This window comes from Acanthopagrus latus, chromosome 14 (assembly GCF_904848185.1).
Source record: "Acanthopagrus latus isolate v.2019 chromosome 14, fAcaLat1.1, whole genome shotgun sequence".
NCBI classification, from domain to species: Eukaryota; Metazoa; Chordata; class Actinopteri; order Spariformes; family Sparidae; genus Acanthopagrus; species Acanthopagrus latus.
Window position 1 is genome coordinate 16,733,826 of NC_051052.1, and position 12,591 is coordinate 16,746,416.

Here is a 12,591-nt window from a genome sequence, read left to right on the forward strand (position 1 = left end):
CAGCTGCTTTAATACATTCTGCACAATAACATGATATAACATTGTTGGATATCGTCATAATGATATGACTCGGGATAAAGAAACAAAAACAAACTTGAAGTCTGGGATCCGGACTAACTCCTCTCAGCATAAAGCAATGTGAACTGCCCCATAGAAGCCCATTAGAGCTAAGTTTCTCATTCCTCAGCCATCATGCAGGCTAATCTCACAAGCTGCCAAATTGCCGGGGCTTCGTCTGATTGGCCAAATTATAGTTAGATTAGAGTTACATGGTGACTGTATGTTCTGATGTGTACTGACAAGCCAACTGTTTCTTCATGTGTATGTGGATCATCCATCATCATCATGTTGCTTCTGCATTCCAGGAAAATAAAAACAATGGCCCTTGGTTGTTTTCAGAAGTGATTGTGTAAACTGATGAAATGCACGATCCTTCCGCACCGACTCACAAGATTTCCCGGGCCTGGGGGTCGGCTGGAAGGGCGTTACATCACACAGCGGCAGTGTACTCTGTCTCTCTCGGGAGCGGCCGTAAGACAAAGGAAGAAAGGGTGGGAAAAGATTTAGCAGGAGAGATTAAAATCTCAGTGGGACGGCGAGAAAACTACCCCTTTGCTGTTCAATCTAACCGAGCTCGGTGGGGGGACTTTATTATTTATATTCTTATTTACGGCGGCTTTGACATTTTTATCTCCGTTCCCACCGGCCAGGCGCAGTCAGAGCATCGCTTTCGACCTTGGAGGAAGAATTCTGCGGAAACTTTTCCTATCTAGAATCACAAGAAACTTTGCAATCTGTTTTCCATTCCTGATACCAAAAACAAAACAAAAAAATTGGCGTTTTGTGTGTGTGTGTGTTCGCCGCATTCCAATGAGAGCAGAAGAGCTTATTACACAGCTGAATGAGTAATGCTTCATGTTGTCACAGGACGGCGAGCGTCAGAGATGAGGATCACCATTGTCCTCCATTGTGTGTCTCTGCTATTGTCATCAGCCGCTAATTAGTAAATAAGAGCTGTTGACACGCCGCTGCACAGTGCTAATGAACACAAGAGGTGTTAAGCCACAGGAGACGCAGTCACAGCTATGTGGTGGAGGTGGGTGGTGAAAAGGCAAAATGGCTGCGCGTGTGTGTGTGTGCTTGAAAAGACAGAGAGTGCGTTTGTGCATGCAGAAATAGCACTAGCGTCTGATTGGGTGTTACAACAATGGACGCCGTAATGCTCCTCGTGTGATGCTCTAATGCATGTACGAGCGTCAGACAGAGAGCTTATGGGATTCGCCCGACGAGCGCCCTCCCGGAGCTTTATGAGATGGTGCTGATGTGACTTTAGAGAAGGAGCTCAGATTGAGACAATAACTTGTAAGCGGCGCCTGCTGGCACCACGCGACGAATGAATGTCTCCCGGGGAAGGGACAGCGGATGCTGTCGGGGGGGTGGACGATGAGGAGGGGTGAGGAAGAAGAGGGAGGGAGATAGTGATCTGTCAGGTAGAGAGGAGAAGAAAAACAATAGTGCGGAATGAGAAACAGGGCTGCCTGGGAGTTGACAGAAAGACATCAGTCCTTGGTGACAAGGACAGAAACCCTTATCAATGAGCTGCACTCTGCAGGGCCAGCAGAGGCAGGAGGGAAGGGGGGGGGCTCCAGGAGCTCCAAAGAGTTTGTTTTCCACAGAAGAAAAGCTGCTAAAGACTCTGCCGTGCCTCGGCGGTGTGGATTTACCGTGGATTTGTCGAGACGCTCACCGTATAGCGACGCCGTGACTGTGTTGAGTTTACGTCCCACCGTTGGGAACACATTGTGACTGTCTGCAAAGTGCTCAGATGGCTTCAGATACATCTGATGGGACCTGCGTCAGAATCTTAACACTGTAAAAACTTCAATATTAAATGCATTCACCAGTTAAATCATCATCATTTTGCAGGTGGAAAGGACCAAGAAACTTAGGCCATACTGTACCAGCAGTGGTGGAGTCTGCCATAATTACAACTGGAACTGACACTGATTTGACCTCATCCCGGTCTCCTAGAAATTACATGTATATTCTACTGCATTCTGAGCCAGTATACCATAAATAAAGTCTGCACTCAGGTCATAAGGTCGGGTCGGTGGACCGTAGGACGGAGTGCAGAATCCAGGGGTTTTTGTTTGTGGTTAAAGAAGATAAAGAAGCCCTTGCATGACTCTGGACTCTCGAGCAGTAGAAAGACACACATTTTTAAGACACAATTTTTAAAATTGGTGCCACATCACCAAAGAAAAAACAGATAATAAGGCATGTGGTACTCAACAAACCAGAATGCCTGCACTGGATCCATAAACACTGATTTGGCGAGGAGACTGTTATGAAAACAGTGAGGCAGCCAGCTGGTCACGAATAACATCATATTACTGCAGCGAAATAGAACACAGGAATATGTTTCTGAAAACACTGACAACAGACAGGACTGTGGTTCACATTTGATCAGCACTGTTGGACACACGTTGGACTTTTGGCACCAAAAAAGTAGGGGGTGGACAAAATGGAAAGAAGTTGGCCATGGACATGTGCAGTATACTGCTGAATTTGGAGCGATCTTTAGGCTGTGGGACACTTAATTCATCTTCAGCTCTGACTTCAGAGATGATTTTTGATTTCATGACCACAGAACTTGACCCCAATAAGCTGGAATCTGACCTGATGACAGGTGTTAAGAATATATAATAACATGGAGCTAATCTTCTTCTGTTGCATCATTAATTGAGTTCAAAGTTTCTTATAGTACAGGTCGTCGTCATCATTATGTTAATAGAAAATATAATTTGGTCAGCATGACGTCTTCCTCAAAATGTCTCCTCTGCTGCAAATTATTTGTGTGTAAACATCATTTCTATGACTTTATTAATTAACTTCAAATCAATTAAAATGTCCAGCAACAAGTTTGTTTTCCAGCCTCATCCGGAGATGATTTAAGCGCCGTTATCTGAGCCTCAGCTCTGCAGGGGTTAACGGCTCTGCAAGTCAGCGTGACTCATCCCCCTCGCTGATGCTTAAGAGAAGCTCGGGATGCATTTGGCTTTCATGATGAAGAAAAAAAAAAAAATTGCTAAGATGCACATGAAATAAAAATAAAAATGTAATGACAAGTTTGATGGATTTTTTAAATAGCTGCTTTTCATATTGACAATACAATTACGTAAGCGGTTGACGTTTAGTGAAATGTCAGTTTTTTGTCATTTAAGTGGACGGGGTTTGATTGAATGTCTTAAAAAAAAAAAAAAAAAAAAAAAAAAAAAAAAAGAAGGGAGATCCAGATCTTTTCTTGTTGTGGTGAGGAGGAACAATGGCAGTCAGAGTGTATAACCAGTCGCGGAGCTCCACGCCGGCTGCTATCAGTATTCCTGATGGGTCCTTGGCCACTAAACTGAAGACCAGTCAGCAAGTGTCTGTAATCTGCTGTGAAAGCTGAGTACTATGAAGGAAACATCTCAAGCGTTCAGCTGGCGACGGCTGTCTGCTCTTTTTGCTAAAGTCAATCTCCCGCTTGACTCTCCCTCTCCTGCCCTGGTGGATGCGTTTGTGTGTGTGTGCGTGTAACAAAGCAACACAAACACACACCCACGCACAGACAGATGGAAACACACGCTGCAACAGAAAAAAAAAAAAAAAAAGTCAGTGAGTCATCCATGCGGGGCTTGTGCCCACAGGGCTGCCAGTGTGAGGGGTGCAGGTGGATGCTGGGGGGGTGGAGGATGGAGGATGGAGGAGGGGGGGACGGGAGCTTGAGTCGCTCTGGTTGACAAATGTCCCCCTTCTTACTTTCAAGCTCCTGTGAGCAGGTGATTGATCAATTCTGAGGACTTCTACGAAGAACAGTAGCACTGCGAGGGACAGAAACGCGAGAGAGGACAAATATAAATCAGGGCCGCGCAACAGATTCTAGAAATTAACGGTGCCTTTCACCCGAGAGTGTGAGATTTCATGTTGGTTACTTTAAATCTAAACAACTGCAGCACAGCTTTCTTTAAAGGGGCTTGGTGGAACTGCTGCATTGTGATGGTAGACAGGAATTGTTACTGTTGCTTTGACCCACTCGTTTGTTTATTGTTGGTTTGTGAATTTATTGATTTTACGATTTGAGTTTCAGTTCAAGTTCTGTTTTTCATATTGTACTTTTACAGTTGTGTTTTAAAAATGTCACTATTAATACTCACTCAATTCACACTTAAAGTTGGACCCAAAAAATGAAAGTCATTATCTACTCACCCTCATTGTGATGGAAAGCCAGGTGAAGTATAGCTCAATATAGCCTCTCGGTGAAGATTTCAGCTTCAAAATCGCCTTTTTTCTTAAATCACTTTTGGATCTCGCGTCTTCCAGAGACTTGGATTACACTGGGCGAGCTGTATAGAAGCATGGAGCTTTCATATTTTTGTTTTTTCTCCCTCATCTACTTCAGCTGTTTGGGAGAACGCTGAGTCGCTGTTTTGCTTTGAAGATCCAGAAATGTTTAGGGGGGCGTCAAAACTTCACCCGACTTTCCGTCGACGTGAAGGTGAACAGATAATGACTGCATTTTTAAACTTATTGGTGAGGCTTTTTCCAACTAAATTTCACCATAGAGAACGAGTGGGAGGCACGTGGACTCGAGGTTGGTGGTTGAAATCCCGCCTCGAGCTACTATTTACACTGTTTATACTACCACTACTGCTGCGGCTCTGTGCCAGAGTGGGTAAAGCACAAGAACATGAAAAAACTCAAACAAAAAAAGTTCCACATCCTTCAAAACATTGTGACTTTTATTGAACTTTCAAACACACATTCTGACATACACTCACTCTACTGTCTGGCTCAGTGGCTAAGAGGTTAGAGCTGATCCCACTGAGCAAAAATGCACCCAAAAGACATCTTTTCAATGTCTTTGCTGACATAGAAAAGATGTCCAGTGGCGATTCTCAGTAGCCTGAATGAGGCACTTTCTTTACCTGGAGAGCTACTTATCAGCTTTATTATATACTATGTTAATATTCCAAACATGCATTTTTAAACAACCATTTTAATGTCCATGTTCTGGAGCGCAAGCTCACGGGTTCAAATCCTGGTTGTTGGTCAGGCAGTGTGAGACAATTTATGTATTTCTAACAATCGACATTCAAGAGATTAAGGCCACTGACCAAGCTGACGTATTTGGCAAGTTTGTAGTGAGAATGTGTCTGTAATGACAAATATAACACCTTAAACATGTAGTATTCTCGACTGCATTGTATTGGAGCGGAGACGGGAACCTGATAAATACAGCAAATAAAACCAAAACGATCATCTTGGAGCAGCTCTGTTTTCTCTGCAAGGGAAGAAAAAAATCACATGTCTGCTGGTAGCACTCCGCTCCATCAGCTGTACAACTAATCGGATGCTGACAGGCACACTGGAAGAAGGGGAACAAAAAGGTGGCCCTGGAAGAGGAATCCAACCTGCAAGTCGAGCATGAACGCGGTGATGGGTGGGGAGAGTGCGCCTGTCACAAACACACCTACTCTACAAAATGTGCGAGCTTTGTTTAGGCGTGTGTGATTGCAGCCCGTCCGTCTGTTCCCTCCTATCTACTGTACCTGCCGCGCTGTTTACTCCAGGGACGGCATGCATCAGTAAAGCAGTAATAATAAATACATTGCTCACCATCTGTACTCTGTATTGACGGATGTGAGGGGGGTTTAATTACCCGGGCGGTTTTGACAGAGGGTTGACTGTTGTCTGTCACTTGGGCATTTTTCTCTGCCGCCATGCACCGGACAGAGATGCTCTCCAGTGAGGCAAAGAGCGAAGGCACAGCAGGCTTGAAATGAAGGTTTAGTGTGTGTAGAGGAGCTTGTCAAAGTCGGATAAACATATACAGAGGGGAAACATACATACAGGGATAGAATGTAGGAACCATGACGGGGAGCTATAGAGTGACTGCAGCCTGATCTGTGTGTGCATGAGTGCTGGCTCGCGGAGTGTGTCGAAGAAGCCCAGGGGAGGGTTGCAAGACAGCTGTATGTACTGTCTAACACCACAAGAGCAGCTGGCTAACTCTTTCTCTCACACACACTGGCACAGAAAAAGGCAGCACACAAGCAGAGGGGGAAAAGGGGGGAAACCTAAAAGTGTAGCGTGAGACCTGAGTACAAGCGATATCCCTCACAGCGGACACAGATTGCCTTTCCGAGATACGCCGCCACCTTCCTCCCCCTGTCCTATGTCAGATCTGTGAAAGGAACAGCTGGAAAGATAGCGAAGACAGATAGGAAAAAAAAAACAAAATGGGCCAGTCTCCTTGCGAAACCGATTTCCGACATGAAAGCAGCGCCGCGTCACACCGCATTAGGCCGGATATAGATTGAAGATGACGCGCGCACCGATATTCAACACAAAAATTGAAAATTGTGCGCAGAGGCCTCTGTGGACCTGACAAAACTGCCCGCCCACAAGTGAAATCAGCAGATTGTATTCTCTCACCTGCCATGCTGACATGAAAGCTTCCTGTCTTCATGCTGTCTGAGGCAATTGCTTTTATTTTTCAGTCGCAGGGCAAAGTCAGCGTCACCTGTTCTCCCTCTTTAACCTCCCAAAAAATAAATAAATAAATAAATGCAGCGTACCTAACAAAAGGATGTGGACAACTTTGGAGTATTGCAGTGTAATAGAAGGGCAAAGTGGGGGCCATTTGGGGTATCAAGTTTTCTGGAAGAGAGAACCAATTCGCACTTGTTCTGTATCAGAATATCGTGTTTTTCAAAAATTTGTCAATGGCCACTGAAGATGGAGGCGATTTACGGGGGCTTTGAACAGGACTGTGACTCTGTGGACAAGATGACAGGAGGGAGGTGAAGCGCCAGAGAGAGGAAAGCATCACTAGCAAGTGAAGAATACAGGTAGAGTATTTCCACGTCTCACTTGGTGAATTTAGGATTTATATCAACCAAACCAGAGGCGACTGTGGGAAGATAAACCAGGACCGTTTTTGTGAGTTTTAGCTAATTTATGTGAGAGTTTGAAGAACTACTGGTGTTAAAATAGCTCTTTTCTTGACATTTTGTGAGTTAATCTTGTTTACTTACTAGGCTTATAAACCTCCCAGATGAAACAAGACACATCTCGTGGTACAAAGTGGTATTAAGGGTCCGGGCTAGCTGGTTAGCATGCTACAAATTGCCCCTTTAACACAAGCTTTGCTCTTTGTACAACTTGATCAGCATTTTAAATGTTTCACTTTTGGTTTTTGGGTATTTCTTGTATAAATTTCTAGAATTTCTGTGTTTCTATTTAATCTGAATTCTGAATCCACTACAGTGGTGATTCAAGCCTCCAGCGCACCTGATGAAGCATGTTGCTTGGCAAGAGCTATTAACCATAGTGACCCGCAGAAAAGAAAGGGGATTAAAAAAAATGAGCAGAAATATTGAATGGCTGGAACATTAACCTACGCTAGAATTCAGTCAACCAGAAGATTCCCACGTTCTACGAGGAACACTGAGGTCATCATTAAAGAAAGCCTTCAAACGCTCATTCACGGGGAGGTAAAATACTCCTGGATCACACGGCTTCGTTCCCCCCCCACCTCGCTCCTCGGTCAGGGCTATGTTGTGTTCACTTAAATGAGACTCATTTACGGAAAACACACTTTGTGAAAAATTACATAATCTCCCGTAGCTTGTTGCTGCCTCCTTTGATATCTAGCCGCTCAGACAAGGGCACTCTCCTCGTCTCCCATGTATCTAATTAGCGGCGGACGGTCCCCGCGGCGGCCGCTGTGAGGTGGTCGCACCGCCGTCATTAATCCTTCAGCTCTCCTGCAGAACACCACTGTACTTTACTTAATTTAACAGGCGCAGCAGGGGCACGGGTCAGTGGCTGATAGCTACCCTCAAACCCACACACACACACGCACACACAAACAGGCTTATCTGCAGAGATGCAAACACACACATACACAAGGCAGCATCTGGTCCGGCCAGGAGGTGAGTCAGGCCCGTTGAACCTCCATGCCCTGCAGACTCAATATGCCGCCCGGTTGTGAATAACACCACCTTTTGGCTGTGTGCTGCCCGGTGTCTGCTTTCAGACTGCTGTTGTACACAACCTCACAGGACGTAAACAAACGGCCACGCAGCCCCGGAAGATGACCTTGCCTCTCAAAAATGAACATCCATATACACATGTGTTTTATTTACATCGGCCTGGTACTGCTGCTGGAACAAAACTACATTGTCATTTTTAAATTGGTGTTCACTCCCTGTATCTAAAGACATGTCTGCAAAACACGTGCATATAAACCCGCAACCTAATTACATGAGAAAATGTTATTATTTAACATATCTGGCAATGCATTTGATCTGCTTTCCAACAAAATATCAGATTTTGCAGCTCAGTATCCATTCTTATTGATGAGTGATTACACACGATGTATGATCTCTGATATATAACCACAGTCACCTTTCCCTTAATCACAATGCTTTTGTTGCCTAAACCTGACTGCATACTGTGCAGGAGTTGAACCATCCACACTGAACACCTTCCAGGGACTCCAGTGCAGTAACATAAATTATCCAGCCTGGGAGTAGAAGGCCATTCCTGTATATTATTATTATTAATATTTTTTTAACAAATGAAAATATTGAATAAATTCACATGTTTATGTGTGTCTTTGGGCCAACTTCAACTTTAATCAAAGTCCACTGAAACGTTTCACTCTAACATCTCACAAGGGAGGATGTTGACTTGTTGCATCATCTAGATCAGGGGTCTCAAGCTCGCGGCCCGCGGGCCAACTGCGGCCCGCAGGACGATAGTTTGTGGCCCCCGCCTTCATATGAAAGTTTAATGTTAGTGCGGCCCGCGGGTTTGATATGAATGCTGTCCTGATTTATGCTTCTCCGTATCCGTCGGTACGCAACGACGCAGAGCCCTCTGCGTCGTGGCGTACTCTCTCCGACCCCCTCTCCGTCAGCTTACGAGCACCTCCCCAAACAACAGAGAGCTCACGGAGACTGCATCGCTCTGATTGGTCCGCTAGAGTTACCTCATTTCCGGAATCCCGATTTGCCGGCCGTATTCATTCCACAACAATAACGTCGCCACTCGTCTCCTCTTTAGTTCTCGTCTCAGTATTTACAATAAAACAATCCGTTGTTCAATGTCGATCAGTTCCAGTTCCAACAAATGTCTTCTCTGTGTCTCCATTGTTCGTTGTTTGTGGAGGAACGAGGCCGGGCCGTAAATAAACTAGTTTATAATCGTAACGGAAAGAAACGCATCGCCCTCTATTGTTAGCGCTAGCTCCATGCTAGCCACGAGCCGAACTTTTCGAACTTTATTAAACTTTTAATTTATTTAATTTAATGTTAAACTATATTCAGCATTGTTGGGCACCACAAACACTTCGTGTTTCCATGGTTTCTGACCTTCAACCAATCACGAACTGTGCCGTGCTCGACGTCATATGCAAGCGCAGGACCCGGGGCCGATCTGGCGCCGGCGGAAATAACACACTGCAGAAATTACGTTCTCCGTGCGTCGGCTAAACACTGACACTGAAACCTCAACTCGACAGTGACACCCAGTGGATATATATATATTACACAGCCCGAAACATGTCTTTTTCAAAGCCTGTAGTGAAGAGAAAGGTTGGTGATGAGCACAGACAATTTCAGGAAAAGTGGGAAATGCAATATTTCTTTGTTGAGCACAGGGGCACCCCAACGTGTCTTATTTGCACAGAGAAAGTTGCGGTGCACAAGGAGTACAATTTGAAACGTCATTACACAACTAGACATGCTGAGGAGTATGCAAAATACCAGGGAGATGAGAGAGCCAACCGGGTTGCCAATCTTAAAACATGTCTACTGAGGCAACAAGATTTCTTTAAGAAAGCAACCAAAGAGAATAACGCAGCAGTCGAAGCTAGCTACGTGGTTAGTGAGATGATTGCTAAAGCAGGAAAGCCATTCACAGAAGGTGAATTTGTCAAAAAGTGCATATTACAGGCTGCAAGTATTGTCTGTCCAGAAAAGAAAGGTCAGTTTAGCAACATCAGCCTTTCTGCCAACACCGTGGCAGAGCGCATTTCTGACCTGTCAAGTGACATTTATGATCAACTGTGTGAGAAAGCAAAATGTTTCAGTGTATACTCTATCGCTCTTGATGAGACCACCGACATCACCGACACTGCCCAGCTCGCAATGTATGTCCGTGGTGTTGATGACAGTTTTGAAGTGATGGAGGAGTTGCTCACAGTAATTCCAATGCATGGCCAGACCACCGCTCAGGAGATATTTCACCAGCTGTGTGATGTCATTGAGAATACCGGTTTGCCATGGAAGAGGTTTGTTGGAATAACAACTGATGGAGCGCCATCAATGACAGGGAGGAAAAATGGACTTGTGGCACTTGTTCAAAAAAAACTGGAAGAGGAGGGTGTGGAGGAGGCCATAGCTCTGCACTGCATTATCCATCAGCAGGCCCTTTGCAGCAGATGCCTGAAGTTTGACAATGTGATGTCTGTCGTTGTGAAATGCATCAACCAAATCAGATCCAGGGGCTTAAAGCACAGAAGGTTCCGTGCTTTTTTAGAGGAAATGGAGTCAGAATATGGGGATGTGCTCTACTTCACCGAGGTACGTTGGCTCAGCAGGGGAAACATGTTGAAGAGATTTTTTGAGTTGAGAGCAGAAGTGAAAGCCTTCATGGAGAAGGATGGGGTGGCTGTTCCTGCGCTAAGTGATCCCAAATGGCTCATGGACTTAGCTTTTCTTGTTGATATCACACATGAGCTTAATGTGCTGAACAAGAAGTTACAAGGCCAGGGGCAACTTGTCAGTGCTGCCTATGACAACGTGAGAGCATTCTCCACAAAACTTGTGTTATGGAAAGCCCAGCTCTCTCAGACAAACCTTTGCCATTTCCCAGCATGCAAGGCACTCGTGGATGCAGGCACACCATTCAGTGGTGAGAAGTATGTTGATGTCATTTTGAAGCTACAGGAGGAATTTGATCACAGATTTGCAGACTTCAAGACGCACAGAGCCACATTTCAAATTTTTGCGGACCCCTTCTCCTTTGATGTGCAAGATGCCCCTCCTGTGCTTCAAATGGAGCTCATTGACCTGCAGTGCAACTCTGAACTCAAAGCCAAGTTCAGGGAGGTGAGTGGAAAAGCAGACAAGCTTGGGCAATTTTTGAGAGAATTGACCCCCAGCTTCCCTGAGCTTTCCCGAATGTTCAAGCGGACCATGTGCCTTTTTGGGAGCACATACTTGTGCGAAAAGCTCTTTTCCACCTTGAACTTCAATAAGTCCAAGTACAGGACCAGACTTACTGATGAGCATCTTCAAGCCCTACTGAGGGTCTCAACTGCTTCCTCCCTCAAGCCAAATGTGGCTCAGCTATGCGAGAGGAAGCGCTGCCAGGTCTCTTGCAGCAAGAAGTAGGCAAGAGAAGCCATGTTCAGGACAGTTCATGTTCAATGTTCCACATTGTTATTCAGAAAGTTAAAGGTTAAAGACCTGTTAATACAGACATTTGAATCTGAATAATAATAATTAGATTTCTCTAGTAAGCAACTCTATGTTTCTTAAGTCTTCTATATCTGCTGTATTATTATTATCATTATATATATATATATATATATATATATATATATATATATATATATATATACACATACACATACACATACACACACACACAATATGTATATATTAAAAATGACACCATATATCAACATTTTATTATGACATAATTTTTTTCTTCATGTCATAAGACATGACATTTTACGAATACGACATTTTATTTATTTATTACTGATTTATTTATTTATTTTCTTATTAATTCTTAATTTGTTTATTTATTTTTTTCATCTTATTTTGTGTTAAAAAATAAAAATAAAGACATTTAAGAACATTGGAATGTTTTTATCAGAGCTTTTCTTGTGGAAAACCTGATGCGGCCCAGCCTCAACCAGACTCTGCCTCCAGTGGCCCCCAGGTAAATTGAGTTTGAGACCCCTGATCTAGATCATCACACTCAGGTAAATAATCAGCCATTGCTTCAGAAATAAATCTTGCTGGCAGTTCCTCTCTCCAACTTTTCCCACTGTGGTCTCCCTGCAACAACTCACCTCTCGTGAGATTTCAGAATGAGACTTGTCCTTGAGCGAGATTTTTATGTTTATGGTTACAAATAGGAGCAAATATGTGTATCTATAGGTGTATATATGTTTCAGATACTTCGAATAACAACCTCAGCCCAAAGACATTTAGTGGAAGTTATTCTGATGGTTGCTGTAAAAGGAAAACATTGCAGCTATTTTAGCTGTGTTGCGGCTGCCAACTGAGGCGATCCACTGGACAAATTCCGACATTTTGTAAGTATCAATCATTTACACACTAAAACATGCACTGCAAATATAGGGCCCAGATTTAAAAATACCAGAATTCTCCTTTTCACTGTAGAGGTTGTTAATCCAGATACTGGATCGTAGTTGTATCGTCCTCTCTCGCAGTATTTTAAACTGCGTCACAGCGTTTTGACATCAGTTTGCTGTCCTTTTATTAAACTGAACTTCCTGCTTTA

General features: G+C 44.0%; 1 protein-coding gene across 1 annotated transcript; it reads left to right on the forward strand.

The window, feature by feature from the left end:
- The first annotated feature begins 8,826 nt into the window (after nucleotides 1-8,826).
- On the forward strand, nucleotides 8,827-11,595 carry LOC119032639 (general transcription factor II-I repeat domain-containing protein 2A-like). Its single transcript, XM_037122057.1, has 2 exons — nucleotides 8,827-9,749; nucleotides 9,869-11,595. The coding sequence occupies exons 1-2, from the start codon at nucleotides 9,652-9,654 to the stop codon at nucleotides 11,445-11,447; spliced, it is 1,677 nt and encodes a 558-aa protein (XP_036977952.1). The 5' UTR covers nucleotides 8,827-9,651; the 3' UTR covers nucleotides 11,448-11,595.
- The last annotated feature ends 996 nt before the right edge of the window (nucleotides 11,596-12,591 follow it).

Excerpts from the sequence above, each read along its gene's own strand:
- LOC119032639 (XM_037122057.1), top strand. The coding sequence starts at position 9,652 with ATGAGCACAGACAATTTCAGGAAAAGTGGGAAATGCAATATTTCTTTG. Across the intron at positions 9,750-9,868 it reads TTTGCACAGAGAAAGTTGCG|GCAACAAGATTTCTTTAAGA; the intron begins GTGCACAAGGAG and ends ATGTCTACTGAG.